The sequence below is a fragment of the Liolophura sinensis genome, chromosome 7, assembly GCF_032854445.1.
Source record: "Liolophura sinensis isolate JHLJ2023 chromosome 7, CUHK_Ljap_v2, whole genome shotgun sequence".
NCBI classification, from domain to species: domain Eukaryota; kingdom Metazoa; phylum Mollusca; class Polyplacophora; order Chitonida; family Chitonidae; genus Liolophura; species Liolophura sinensis.
The window spans coordinates 28,321,780-28,335,660 of NC_088301.1; the positions used below are offsets into that span (position 1 = coordinate 28,321,780).

A 13,881-nucleotide genomic window follows, 5' to 3' on the forward strand; every position below is an offset into this window, starting at 1 on the left:
AATCTAAAAACTTGACCACAAAATCTTTACCCAACACCAGGCGGACCTCGATGCTGCTGCTGTGCTTCAGAAGCTCTAGATAGTACGCAAGTAAGAGTCCTCAAGAAATACTTGTGTTAATCCATAATCATTTTATTCCTCCAAGTAGTGCAGGGGAGGAACAGAAACAGACTGTAGAGTTAATGGAAACGTACAATGAAAAGCTGTTCTTATAACGAATGTTCTTCTAAATCGAAAAGTGCTACGCTTGACAAATTTAGCATCAAGGTCAACACGTCCAGAAACAAAATCATCTTTCAGAGTGAGTTGGATGAATCACTTTACTTTGTTTTTCGGATGAGAAGAGAAATCTTCTCCTTTATCCAGACAGCTTGTCCACACAACGAACCAAAGACTGCCAACACCCAGGGTTCCGTAATTAAAAGCAACATGCAGTTAAGATGTCAAATTAAGGAGCAACATTTTGATTAAACATCCATGGCGTCCGCTGACAGATAAATGAGAGTATGAATGTCCCTCTGAAAGAATTAAAAGCCTTGCAGTTTCCATTGGTGTTTGGGGTTATGGAAAAAAAAGACTCCTACTGTGTGCCATTTGGAATTTACCATTCGGATATTTAGACCTGAAGTCAACAGTTAATTGTTAAAACAACCATGATAGAGAGCTATAAAATGTTTAAACTTTGTCTTTCGTTTTAAACTTTGCCTTCAGTCCAAAACTGCTAATGCAGCCCTTTTTGCCCCTGTAGCAGCCTTCTCTCAACCCATAGAAGGCTAAAATGTGATCTTTCAACAAATCTGCCATTATGTTTGAGAAGATGAGCTTGGTTAAGGAAGTATTTCTAAAGGTAAACACTTTGTTCCTGAGTTGATTGTGGATTCAGATAGCGCTGTTATTGTGTGATGGTTGGCAGTGCAAGAGCACATTGAACAATAAGTATGTTTATTAAAGGGGGAATAACCCACTCAAAGCTGCTCATCTATGAGGACTGTTATATTGAAGCATGGATTACCAACTTTTGTACATGTACCAACTTTTTTGGCCACCCTGGGTGGTACCAATATGTGAAATTTTTGGCCTTGGCCCATGGACTAGTGGACTTTGAGGTAGTGGGGTTGTGAAACAGGGTGGTCATTTGGCCAACATATGGGACGCCATCCCGAAGGCTTGGTTTCAGGTGCAATACACTGATGCGGCCAATCAGCTAAGGTCTCGCGTGTCCCTCGGAATTCTTCTGAATGTCACCGTAGGCTTGGCAAATTAATGGATTTAGAGGCGACCTGTATGGTGTTGTATCTTGGTTCTGGCAGTCATTCGGACCGGCAATGTTTTAAAACTGTAATATGATTTTACGGTGTATGTATGATGCTTTCCGTTAAACCTCAGCTCGTATCTATCTATCGGTCGTGACATTTTAGTCCGGTAACGATGAGCAGGTCGTGTAGACAATGAGTAGGTGGTTTTCTTCCACCGGTTTTCCCGCAGACTAAATTGCTCTGGTGTATTAATAAAAAGAAAAAGATTGAGAGATGAAGGAAATCAATATATTTAATCTAGTGATTAAATAGATTCAAATGTCTATGGCAACTGATCATTGAGTAATTATGACAATTTTGTCTTTCACAGCTGCTTTATGGAAACAAAAGATTTGCTCCACAACCCAGAACCACAAGTCTTAATGGTAAGACCAGTCGATAAGGGGCACGGAAGTGAAGTAATCATATTTGGGCAAGACACCTGTGAAAACATGCGAACTATTTGATTGATTTATTTATTTGATTGGTGTTTTATGCCGTACTCAATAATATTTCACTTATATGACGGCGACCAGCGTTATGGTGGAAAGAAACTGGGCAGAGCCCGTGGGAAACAGGCTAGGCCGACACAAGTACCATTTCCATGTTGCCGCGGATGCGTGTCGCCCGGCTGTGGCTTTTTCTGAAACAAGTACATTGTGTTCGGTTTACATTCCCCCTTATTCTCCTTTGTCAGTTTCTGAGTTCCATAAGTTAACAGAACAGTTGCCCTTGCAAACTGATATAATGGGGGATTTTGATACCCATAACCCTCTTTGGGACAGTAATAATATAAATGATGAGGGCAGGAAAAACTTTTGTATCTAAGGAGGATCTGGAAACGAAGGTGTTTTGCATCAAGGTAACTTTGTTCGATTTCAGATTTTCGTTCGAGATGGTTTTATTAATAATGAACATATGGGACCTATCTTCTACCATCTTGACAAGGTATACACCGCCTGGAAACAGTGAATCTTTAAAGACCTTTCACATTTTTGAAGATTGCTTGCCATTATTTATGTCAGAAAGCACGGGTGGGATCCACTGTCTGAGTGATGAGCAAGAAATGGGTGTACGCCAGGGCAGTATACTGTCACTAACTTAGCATCAAAATAAATAGCCTAGCCAAAACATTAACATCAGGTACAGAGGATTCTTTATTTGTTGATGATTTCTTTAAATGCTACCGTGTTAAAAATATGGATAACATCGAACGTCAGTTGCGACTTTGTCTCAATAAGATTGAGAAATGGGCAACTGAAAATGCTTTTAGATTTTCAATGCATTTTTGTCGTGAACGGTCATTTTAGACCCTGGGCTTAAATTTTGTGGCGAACCAGTATGTAAAAAGGATATCTGTATGATTAAGGTCGCTTGGGGTGCTAACCGTTCTGTTGTAATAAATTTGCATCCATCTTTGGTGAGGTGTAAATTGGACTATGGGTCCATCATTTCAAGCTAGGAAATCGTACCTAAAAATTTCGGATCCTGTCCACCACAAAGGTTTGACACTCAGTCTTGGTGCATTCAGAACCTCACCAGTTGAGGCTGATGAGCCTTCAATAATTACCACAGGCGTATAAAACTCAGCCCTCAATACGCTTAAAAGCTTAAACCTCATTCAACAAATCCTCCCTGTGACTGCTTTTTTTTTCCGATCCATTATACGTTACAGTAGAGAAATATAATAAATCTAACAAGATTCCTTCGTTCGGTCTGCGTGTTCGAGACTATATTGTGTGGAAGCTAACATCAAGCTAGAGGAGATTGCTCCTGTGCCTTTCCGGTGTCTCCTTCCTGGCTTCTTCCACAACCTAAATTAATATGTGATAGACGTAAACTTAAGAAAGCAGATACGAACCGTGTTATAATTCAGAACATCCATTTTTTCAGAATATATACGCCTTATTATATTTTAAATGCTCTCATTATCACATCGAATACCATTCACTGCTTCTTGATTTGAACGTGTTCGTGCCACTATAGAGCTGAAATATAGCAGGAGTTTTATGATTGTTATTACAGACTCGTTTGCAAGGAATGCGGCAGATGAATCCGGCATGCTGTCACTGATCCCGTCTAAGAGAAAGCGGCTGGGCTTGGAGAGAATGCCAGGCGCTAAAGATGGCCAGACCCGTCTGTCTTTTTCCTAGCTTTATGACTTCATTTATCCTGGTGTAGTTTTGAAGCTAAAGATATTCATTATGTAAATGTATTGCACTGTTAGTGTTTTCTACAAATGTTGCTTACAGATGGTTTCTATCCGAGATATAACTTCTTCTTCTAGTCATGAAGAATATACTGAGATTGCTTAAAATAAAATGCTTTGAAATTCACGTAAGGTAAAATCTGTATATTGTCAGATGAGAACCACCACAGGTAGAAAACTCGCGTTGATTAGCGAGATTTCACTTTTACATGAACTGTATCCCCAGTCACACAACGTTAGCAAGTACATATGAAAAACACGTTCTTAAACCGAAACACAACGTTATTTAGGAAGGGTAAATCAACTACACTACACTTACTGGAATTGGACAGCAGTCGTCCAGAGCCCTGAAACACAGAGAGACTTCTCCAGAGACCTAGACATCTGTCTGGTCTTCAAAAAGAGTAAGGTCATTTTATTTCTGGAGACAAACACTTGCTTTGCCATTCCAGGTCACATTATCTTCATGTCATAATGCATTTATGGCAGTGTGAACTCACTGACCTGGAACTGTACTTTGGAATGAGGCATGTTTGTAGAAATACCCCAATGAAACAGAATACAAATTGGTAAGAAAAACTGTTTTTTTTTTAATGTGTTTGATATACAGGAAAGGAATCTCCTGCATGAGCTTTCCTTACCATGACAACTGAACATTCTTGTTTTAGTTTTGTCTGTATAACCTACCATTCATTCATTTACATGCAACACCCCTTGAATATGTGTCATAGTGAGTTCTTCCACATTTCGTGCTTCTACCGATGCTGCTATCTTTAGCAATAGGTAGAGAGTACAGACTACTATTAATTCTATCCCGTCGTTCGTTGCGGGCCGTGCGCAAATATACATATTACATGGAGATGACCTTTCAGACAACATCGAATGTGTCATTTGATGCTGTTTATGGCTACAAACAAAAAAATTTGAGTTTGTTTACTTGTTAGATTTGCTTGAATGATTTATATAGAAGTCATGTACTGAAATTTCCTTCAGTGATAAAAGTGTTATTTTGCACGTTCATTATATCGCTTTTGTTTTTACGAAACTTTCTATCTCTTTTTGTCTTAAACTTTACATTCCTACATCATGCACCAATGAGACACGTTGTCATACATATGCAGCTTCAGATGAAATATATACGTCAACTGCACTGGCCTAAGCTTGTCGCTGATTGGGTCTAAAATGCCAGACTTCTGTGGATGGGGGGAAAGAGAATGTCAGCATGAAATATGCCATTTTTGCCCCATTTTCATCTTTTTTTTTGGATATGATACACTTTAACTCCTTTGTATTGGTGTTTGGTGTGTAACTGCTGAATCGGCATCGGGTTTAACACCGCCGTAGTGGTGTTTGTGTGTCGGGTTTCACGCTGCCATTCTGTTTTACTTCCTCCACAGAAATCATGCATTTTAGGCCAATCAACGCCAAGCTTAGGCCATAGCAGTAGACCTAGATACGTCAAAGCTACGTATGTATGACGTCATGTCTTATTGTTGCGTGACGTAGAAATGTAAAAGGTTACTGTACATGCATTATGACATACCACTGAGCTCAGGTTGGAATGTCTTGAAACAAGTGTTTCTTTTTTAGCGTCATGGGTGGGTCTGGGTGTAAAAAAAAAACAAAAAAAAAAAAAACGATTTCCATAAACTGTGCAAAATAACACTTTTCACTGAAGGAAATACCGATTGTTTGCCTTTATATAAATCATGAAGCAGATCTAACGAGTTTTAACTCAAATTCTATTATCTGTAGTCATTAACGGCATGAAATGATATTACTCGGGGAGGTAAACGTACAGGCCAATTTGTTACATGACACACTTGATGTTGTTTGATAGGTCATCTGTATTTAATATGTATATCTGCCCACGGCCTGCAACTCACAGCGGGGAAGAATACACAACAAACACCGCGGTGTTAAACCCTTAAACAGATGATGAATTAGGCCAGTACTAATGCATTATCGTTTGGAGGGGAGGTGTATCCCTCTGTAAAGAGCAATCATGTCTGAGACTGTAATGCATTCTCAGGTGTGCAATTGTATCTGAATTTTCCTGTGACTCATATTTATTGCCAAAGCTTTATAGATATGCGTTCCACATCTTGCTAGTGATGTCAGTTTTGGTCTGAAATACCAAAAAGAAAGTCTACATCAGCTTCAGTCAGTACGCAAACTGTTAGAGGCAAATCAAGTTCTCTGTAAGCATACTGCTGTCTGATGGTTATTGTGAAGCATTACATCCAGGTGATGGACTTGAGAATAATTAGGGCACTCTCGTTTTGTGGACAGAACAACAAAATCGTTTATGCACAACCATGGCATCATGTCTCCAATTTGTGCTCGTCTTCCACAGCCGGTGGGTGCTCCAGGACAGAGTCTATAAGACCAAACTCCTTAGCTTCTTGCGGGGACATAAAGCGATCTCTTTCAATATTTTTCTCTGAAACAAGAAGTGTAGTTGCAGCTGAAAGTTCCACTAGTACACTGCACACCACAACACATACACTTTTTACTTGATTCGGAGAGGCTACCTGAAATTTATTTATTTATTTATTTGACTGGTGTTTTACAGCGTACTCAAGAATATTTCACTTATGCGAAGGCGACAAGCATAATGGAGGGAGGAAACCGGGCAAAGCCCGGGGGAAAACCACGACGATCCGCAGGTTGCCGGCTACCTGAAATACTCCATCTTGCACCATATTTAAAAAAAGGACCTTTTTCCATAGGAGAGTCAAGTGATATTTGACGACTTGGTATGTTATTACTGCAAGGAATAAATGCTTTCTCGAAATATTTCTCAAAAGAAAATATAATCCGTAAGGCGACAACTTTATGAAATGGTTAAGCAGAAAAACACAAAACCTAGTAGTTTAGCAAGGAAGACAGTAGTATGGCATGCAGCCAATCAGAATTGAGTAGTAAATGTAAATGGACTTGGTTTGTGGTAGAATTTTCAGCTTCATCTGTCTTATTATACATTTACCACCCAAATAACATTTTATACACATACCTGCAATTAAAATCAAAAGTCAACGGAGGAAAAAAGAGTTACTGAGCCATAATCATTTCTCAACAACGAACTTGAGTATCAACAAAGGTTTCCCCTTGCTCCCCTTACCTATTGTCTCCAGAGCCTGTTTTGTATGTTTTACATACAGCCGGTTTATCTGAGACTTCAGTTTCAGGATTTCCTCAGCTTGTATTTGTATATCAGTGGCTTGTCCCTGAAAATTATATAAACCCAGTCAAATGTTGTTTAACGCAATACTTGAGATACCCGAGTTTCTCAATGTTTTTGGCATATGAAAGATCAACCTTCTTAGCTATTTTATGCATCTTTTTAATACCATTTTGGGGTAATTGGTTGGATTGGCAAATTTTAGGGCTTAACAAAAAGTATAATTTTCCCATTTATCTTGCAAACTCGCAAAAAAAAACTGAAGAACTACAGTAAGATGCTAATCTTGTTCAAGGGCGAACATTGTCATTTGAACTATTCTTGGTTAACAAGAAAGGTGATTTGATTAGGAAATATGGATTTTATTTTGCCAAAAATCTGTTGTATTACCTATTTAACATGCTATGGACGAATTGTTCCATGACTACCGAGTACTCACAGATGCCTGTCCTGAAGGCTGATGTATCATAATCCTTGAGTTAGGTAGGGAATGCCTCATGCCTGGGCTCCCTGCACACAGAAGTAGCGAGGCCATACTACATGCCTGTCCAACACACCACGTGGCTATAGGGGGCAGCACATACTGCATGGTGTCGTATATGCCTAACCCTGCAGTCACCGAACCACCTGTACAAATATAATATTAACAAAGATCCAATGCATTTTGTTGTGGCTAAACCTGCCAAGCACGACACTTAGGCTTTTCTGGCAAACTTACAGTTGTGGCACAAATCTTTTCAGCATGTATACTGAACAAAAAAAAATTATATTGAAAATGGGTACTACAAAGTAGTTAATATGGGCAAATACGATAATGGCCAATCGTAATTGTGGTGAACCATGTGTTGGAAAGGAGGGAACGGGTCATGCCGCATGATCTTTTGTCAAAACGCGATTTTGGACTTGTGCGAGGTCACATGACCACAATTTCATGTGGCTGAACACGTAGGTGTGAGGAGAATTTGCTGGCGATTAGAAAAAACACGCCAACAATCCTTGAGAGAGAATTGGCAACAATTGTCATGCCACACCTTACTAGCGCTGAACGTGCAGTCAGCATGCTCCAGGATTACCAGTCTACTGCAGCTTTTGCACGTGCCATGAGATGCAGTACACGGACAATTCACAACCTCAGGACACATGTTCACTGTTAAGGGTCGCGTAACTGCCCAGACCAGACCAGACCAGACCATCATTATTACCTAACTGCTGGTGCGCTGCTCATCTTCATGCCAAACTTCCTCATGTTAGGCCGAATCTGACACAGGTGACTGTAATAAAGGTCTATACTGGGAATAGCTTCACCTGCGCTGGAACCAGAGACAATGGACTAAGGTTGTGTTTAACGGGTGTTGACGTCATGGAGTGTGCCATCGTGATCACCTGACCTCAATCCCATCAAACATAAATGAGATGCGTTTCAAAGACGACAACCTCAGAATGTTCAACGTTGCCTTGTTGTGAACGCGAAAGCTGCAATACAGATGGCTAGTCCTTGTGAAATTGAAATGTGACCACATCATGCTCCTGTTGACTGTGGAGGGTGCACCAAGCGCACCTTAATGTTTAATCCTGTTTTAGTGCATGCTCAATATGTCCATAAACCAAATTTGTCCAGCAGCAACACACTGTCTTCTATATGTGGGTATTTGGAACATAAAGTAATACATGTGAAGCTTCTTTTTTTGTTCAGTATACATGTAACAATGATGATAATTATCAAATGCAGATGGCATTTGGAGAAAACACAAAATCATCGGAAAAAATGTGTTAACACTGAAACAACAATATACATAAATAAAAATCAAGTGTTTTCACAGACTGATTCTAAAATATTCTATCCGCTTTTTATGGACATTCATGGTCTTGAAAACCTTTCAGTTCATTTACCTTACTTGACTGAATGTTAAAACAGTATACTCGGAAAGTTTTTGCTTACATGTATTTGACAGCTGTCTCGTTTACAGAGGGGGGAAACCAGAGTGTCCAGTAATAAACCACCCGCTTCTCCTGACATAAAGCCACAGACAAAGCACAATAACTCAGGAAAATCTCATGATTCTGAAGGCAGATGAAGTTAGACAACCAACCTGGACTGTTTATGTACATGTGAATGGGCTTCTTATTACTCTCAGACTGCAGAAACAACAACTGGGCAACCACCAGGCTGGATAAATCATCCGATATCTAAAACAACATGAGAGTGCCTTTTTACATGAATTTCAGTTCGTATGAAACCGTGTTCATACAGTGGGATTTGCCACTGTGACAAGTCACAGGACAAGTCAGACTATTTCATATTAAAGCTATGACAAAGCTGTGACTTCTGACAAAGCGATTCGCTGAAAGCCACAATCGCATGAAATAGCACTCTCTCATTCAAATGACAAGTTGAATATGGTAATCGGCAGCTCACGTGCCTCATGATTGAAATCTTAGAACTGCTCACTGAGCTAAGTCCCATTCTTGGCATCACAGATTTATTAATTTGTCTGATTGGTGCCTAAGGATATGGTGAAGAATTTTATGGCTCAAAGAAAGTATAATGTTTGTGAAAAACAATTAACCAATTTTGACAAGTTACATGTTGGCCTACTGACAATCTCTCCCGCAGATGTACAGAAGACTAGACGTCTTCAATGCCCACATCACAGAATGACGCGGACTAAGAACACTTGGGCTACATTGATGTGAAATAACACCAGCTTGGCCTCAAAACGACAGAAACCATTATGCTCTTTTCACGGAGGACTATGATGACTCTCTCTTGAGATTACAAATGAATTTAATTCATTTTCACTTATTGTGGCACCCTTCCCTGCGTAAATTCTAACTGAAAATAAATGTTTCTTTGCCAAATTGTGTATTTCCTAAGTTAAATATGGGAAAAGGTGTTCCATCTTAATATACAGTCATACAATGCATTTTTGGCAACTGTCCAAAGTACCAGTAATAGAGTTTACCTTTTTTGTTTTTTAAAGCTGTTTCAATCCATGTAACTGCTGCTTGAGTGAGTGAGTGAGTTAGTGTTTGGGGCTTAACGTCGTACTTAACAATTTTTCAGTCATATGACGAGGAAGGAATCCTTAAAGTGTGCCTCCTTGTTGCAGGGCGGATTTGCACCCGTCTATCTAGTGCTGCTTTACTGAGGCGCCTTACCAAAGGCAAGTAAGCTGCCCCGCCCGAGCCATAATACTGATACCACTAGTTGCACTATCCCCTTCATGCCGAACGCCAAGCGACGAAGTTACAACTTCTTTTTTTAAAGTCTTAGGGGTGACTCGACCCAGGATGGACCCTGGATCTACTACTCCCAAAGGGGACGCTCTACCGCTGCTTGAAGCTTTAAGCAAACAAATGTCAGTAACTCAGACTGGGCAAGGTGTTGGGAACTCCCCTTTTGAGGGCCTCAGAGAAAATCAACCTCTGGCTGACTGAGTTTGCATATCCATGTATACTACCCTCTTGAAATAAAGTTATTTTTTGTTTTTATTTTTTTTATTTTTTGAAATAAAAAACTTTATTATGATTCACATGGGATTTAATCCCCGATGAAATTCAGCTGGTAAAAGACATATCACACGCAAAATATGTTCTTGGTACAAGGCATAAATTCACACATGTTATTTAATCCCTGATGATCTTGGCAAAAGACATATCACATACGGGATATAAATCCCCAATGATCTGGGTACAAGACATATCACACACAGGACATAAATCCCCAATCACTGTGGTAAAAGACATATCACATAAAGGATATAAATCCCCAATGATCTGGGTACAAGACATATCACACACAGGACATAAATCCCCAATCACTGTGGTAAAAGACATATCACATAAAGGATATAAATCCCCAATGATCTGGGTACAAGACATATCACACACAGGACATAAATCCCCAATGATCTGGGTACAAGATGTATCACACACAGGATATAGGTCCCCAATGATCTTGGTATATACATCACACATATAACCTCCAATGAATTTGTCTACTTACAGGACCCATTACACATATAATCCTCTCTTTGAGCAGTCGTGAGTAGATGTCGTAAGCTCGCTCTCCCCTTCCCGTCTGCTCGATAACGATGGGCACCATAGGGAGCAGTCTTTTACTGGACTGATGAAAACTTCTCCTACAGGCCAACTTGGTTGTCTGATGAATTAAATGCTGAAAGATCAACCAGTCAAAAAAATATGATGAAATATCAAATAGCATAAGAGCCATAAAAAGATGTTAAATCCCTTAGGGGCCATTCTCAACACACTGATTGTATAATGAAATGATCACCTGTTAGCATGGGCTTAATAAACATAGGATCAGATTTGGTGGAAGATGGGGCGTTTATATTTCCCATACATGCACAGCATACAGATGTGCTATATATAAACGTATTATCAGACATGTCCACAAACCTAAGAAATGTCAGCACACATGCATGGCACACAGCAATGATAAGTCAAATAAGAGAATGCTAATAAGTACTAATGTTCTTAAGGACTCAGAATTATACCCAAATAAATATATTTATTTATTTATTTATTTGATTGGTGTTTTACGCCGTACTCAAGAATATTTCAATTATATGACTGCGGCCAGCATTATGGTGGGAGGAAACTGGGGCAGAGCCCGGGGGAAACCCACGAGCAAAGAGGAAGGTCGTTGGCAGACTTTCCCACTTATGGCTGGAGAGGAAGCCAGCAAGAGCTAGACTTAAACTCACAGTGACCGCATTGGTGAGAGGCTCCTGGGTCTTTACGCTGCGCTAGTGCGCTAAACAACTGAGTGATGGAGGCCCCCGCAGGTACTGAGATCAGGGCTTGCACAGATGTACGCTACAATAACATGAGGGGGATATTCCATCATTGCTTCAGTATGTACGTATTAAATACCGTAAATTACCAAATTCCTGACTTTGTGTATTGTGTATTGCAATCAAAGTTAAACAAGATGTCAGGGGCGGTATCTAAAAAAGTACAGTATGTAATGACTGAAGTTTCACATGGATATAAAGCATGATGTCACAACAGAGATGTTCCATTGCTGATGTTCTGTGTGCATATTAAATACTGAAAATTACCAAATTCACCATTTCAGTACTTTATGTATTGAGTTGAAGTTTTGCATTCTTGTGCCTCCTACAGATGATCAATTTGGTACCCTTGCTATCATTTCTAAGTCATATATACATTTTTTACATTGAATATTATATGTGGTACAAAGCTTACAGATTTATTTATTTCATTTGGGTTTAATACATACCCAAAATTACTTCCTAATACAGCGGTCAGTTATACGGAAGAAATTGGAATGTCTAGTGTAAATACACCATTGGCAACTAACTGTATCAATTCTTTTCCACACATAACATTCAAGAAAATTTCTTTACGACTGTCAAAACAATTACAGGTGTTGTCCACTACTTACTTCCACTAAGGCCCAGAGAACAGGGCAGTGTGCTTACTTCCACCAAAGCCCTGAGAACAGGGCAGTGTGCTTACTTCCACCAACGCCCTGAGAACAGGGAGGTGAGCTTACTTCCACCGAGGCCCTGAAAACAGGGCGGTGAGCTTACTTCCACTTTGGCCCGGAGAACAGGGCAGTGAGCTTACTTCCACCAAGGCCCTGAGAACAGGGCGGTGAGCTTACTTCCACCAAGGCCCTGAGAACAGGGCGGTGAGCTTACTTCCACCGAGGCCCTGAAAACAGGGCGGTGAGCTTACTTCCACCGAGGCCCTGAGAACAAAGCGGTCAGACCATTTCCAGCAGTATAGATTGATTGGTGTTTTACACCATACTCAAGAGTGCCAGCATCATGGTGAGTCGGGACCATGCTCTTCCTGGCAGACCTTCACACCAGCATGAGATGGACTTGAACACGTAATTAAAATCATAGGAAACAGCTCCTGTGTGACTTTCAGCTATAACTTGTCAGATTAGTGCTACCTTACTGATAAACGTACACTATCTCATGTTTTACAGCTCAATCTTTTCCATAAGCTTGAAACCTCCATACTTCTCATATTGTCCTCGCTATACAAATTTCGTGTCTGTCTGTACTCATAGTCGCCTCAGCTATCAATTCCAGGTGGGTGTACCCATATGTCATCACTGCCAAATTCAACACAAATGAAACATGACAAACCTGAAACCCGCGGAAACTGGACAAATTCCATCCCTAATCACCATCAATAAACATGTTTCTTACAGAAATCATTTTCATAATGGAAGTTGATTATTTATATTGGTAATTACAAGCTAACGTAGATCATTATACTGGCTGGACTGATGACTAATAAAATAGCCCATGAGTGTGAAAAGTTCAAACTTGACAGTAAATTTGCGGTCGATGTGAGTTCAAATCCAGCTCATGCTGGCTTCCTGTCCGGTTGTAAATGAGAAGGTTTGCCAGCAACCTGTGGATGGTTGTGGGTTTCCCCTGGGCTCTGCCTGGTTTCTGCCCACCATAATGCTGGCCGCCATTGTATAAGTTAAATATTCTTGAGTACGACGTAAAACACCAGTCAAATAAATAAATAACAGTAAATTTACATGATTCCTTCACGTGACGAGTAAGTTCAAGATGGTGAGAGACGGTACCAGTTTCGTCTCTAAGCATGATGACACTATTTACACTGACAACTACGCTATATAGGCTTAATGGATGATGAATACTATATAGCAGTGGATCGTTTGACTTCTGGTCAATTAGTAATGGCACATCTGGATACCTACCTAGAATTAATAGTTGAGGCGACTGTGAGTATGGACAGACACAATATTTGGCGGACAACATTAGTATATTGAAGACAACACCGGAAGCAGATGTGCTTACGACAAGCTTATGGGCCAAGGCAGGGTTGATGCTCAAAATATACGTAATGACAGGCTACAGAGTTTTAGTGTCTGCTCAACACATAGGCCTACATGTAAATTGTCATTGTATCCCGATAAAACACGCATTCATAAAGATAATGCTATTCTGTAATCTGTTACCTTTGTAAACACGAACATGATGGATATTACGCAAACAGAACAGATAGAGGAACGAAGAGAAACCTCTAACCATTTGCTTTCTCATCTAAGGTCATTTCACGTGGGTTTGCCTATGGCGACTGGAGTTATGCGCCCCTTTTCCTCACTTCCGGTAGTTGTAGCGCGAGTGGCAGACGCGCGATAGATACAT

General features: G+C 40.1%; 2 protein-coding genes across 3 annotated transcripts in view; one reads left to right on the forward strand and one right to left on the reverse strand.

The window, feature by feature from the left end:
* The window catches only part of LOC135470810 (protein shortage in chiasmata 1 ortholog-like), a 52,224-nt gene extending 50,522 nt beyond the window's left edge, over positions 1 to 1,702 (forward strand). Inside the window, exon 31 of the mRNA XM_064749853.1 lies at positions 1,627 to 1,702. The gene's annotated coding sequence lies outside the window, so the exon portion shown is untranslated. The remainder of the gene's footprint in view (positions 1 to 1,626) is intronic.
* Positions 1,703 to 5,126: 3,424 nt separating this feature from the next.
* LOC135470322 (ATP-dependent Clp protease proteolytic subunit, mitochondrial-like) lies at positions 5,127 to 13,803 on the reverse strand. Of its 2 annotated transcripts, none has more exons than XM_064749185.1 (6): positions 13,692 to 13,803; positions 10,695 to 10,865; positions 8,779 to 8,875; positions 7,128 to 7,315; positions 6,629 to 6,734; positions 5,127 to 5,632 (listed from the first exon to the last, which is right to left on the reverse strand). In XM_064749185.1, exons 1-6 carry the CDS (start codon positions 13,707 to 13,709, stop codon positions 5,622 to 5,624), a joined length of 591 nt encoding a protein of 196 aa, XP_064605255.1. In that variant the 5' UTR covers positions 13,710 to 13,803; the 3' UTR covers positions 5,127 to 5,621. The 2 variants fall into 2 exon arrangements, with proteins under 2 accessions (XP_064605255.1, XP_064605254.1); XM_064749184.1 differs by having other exon boundaries at positions 5,127 to 5,947.
* Positions 13,804 to 13,881: the final 78 nt, after the last annotated feature.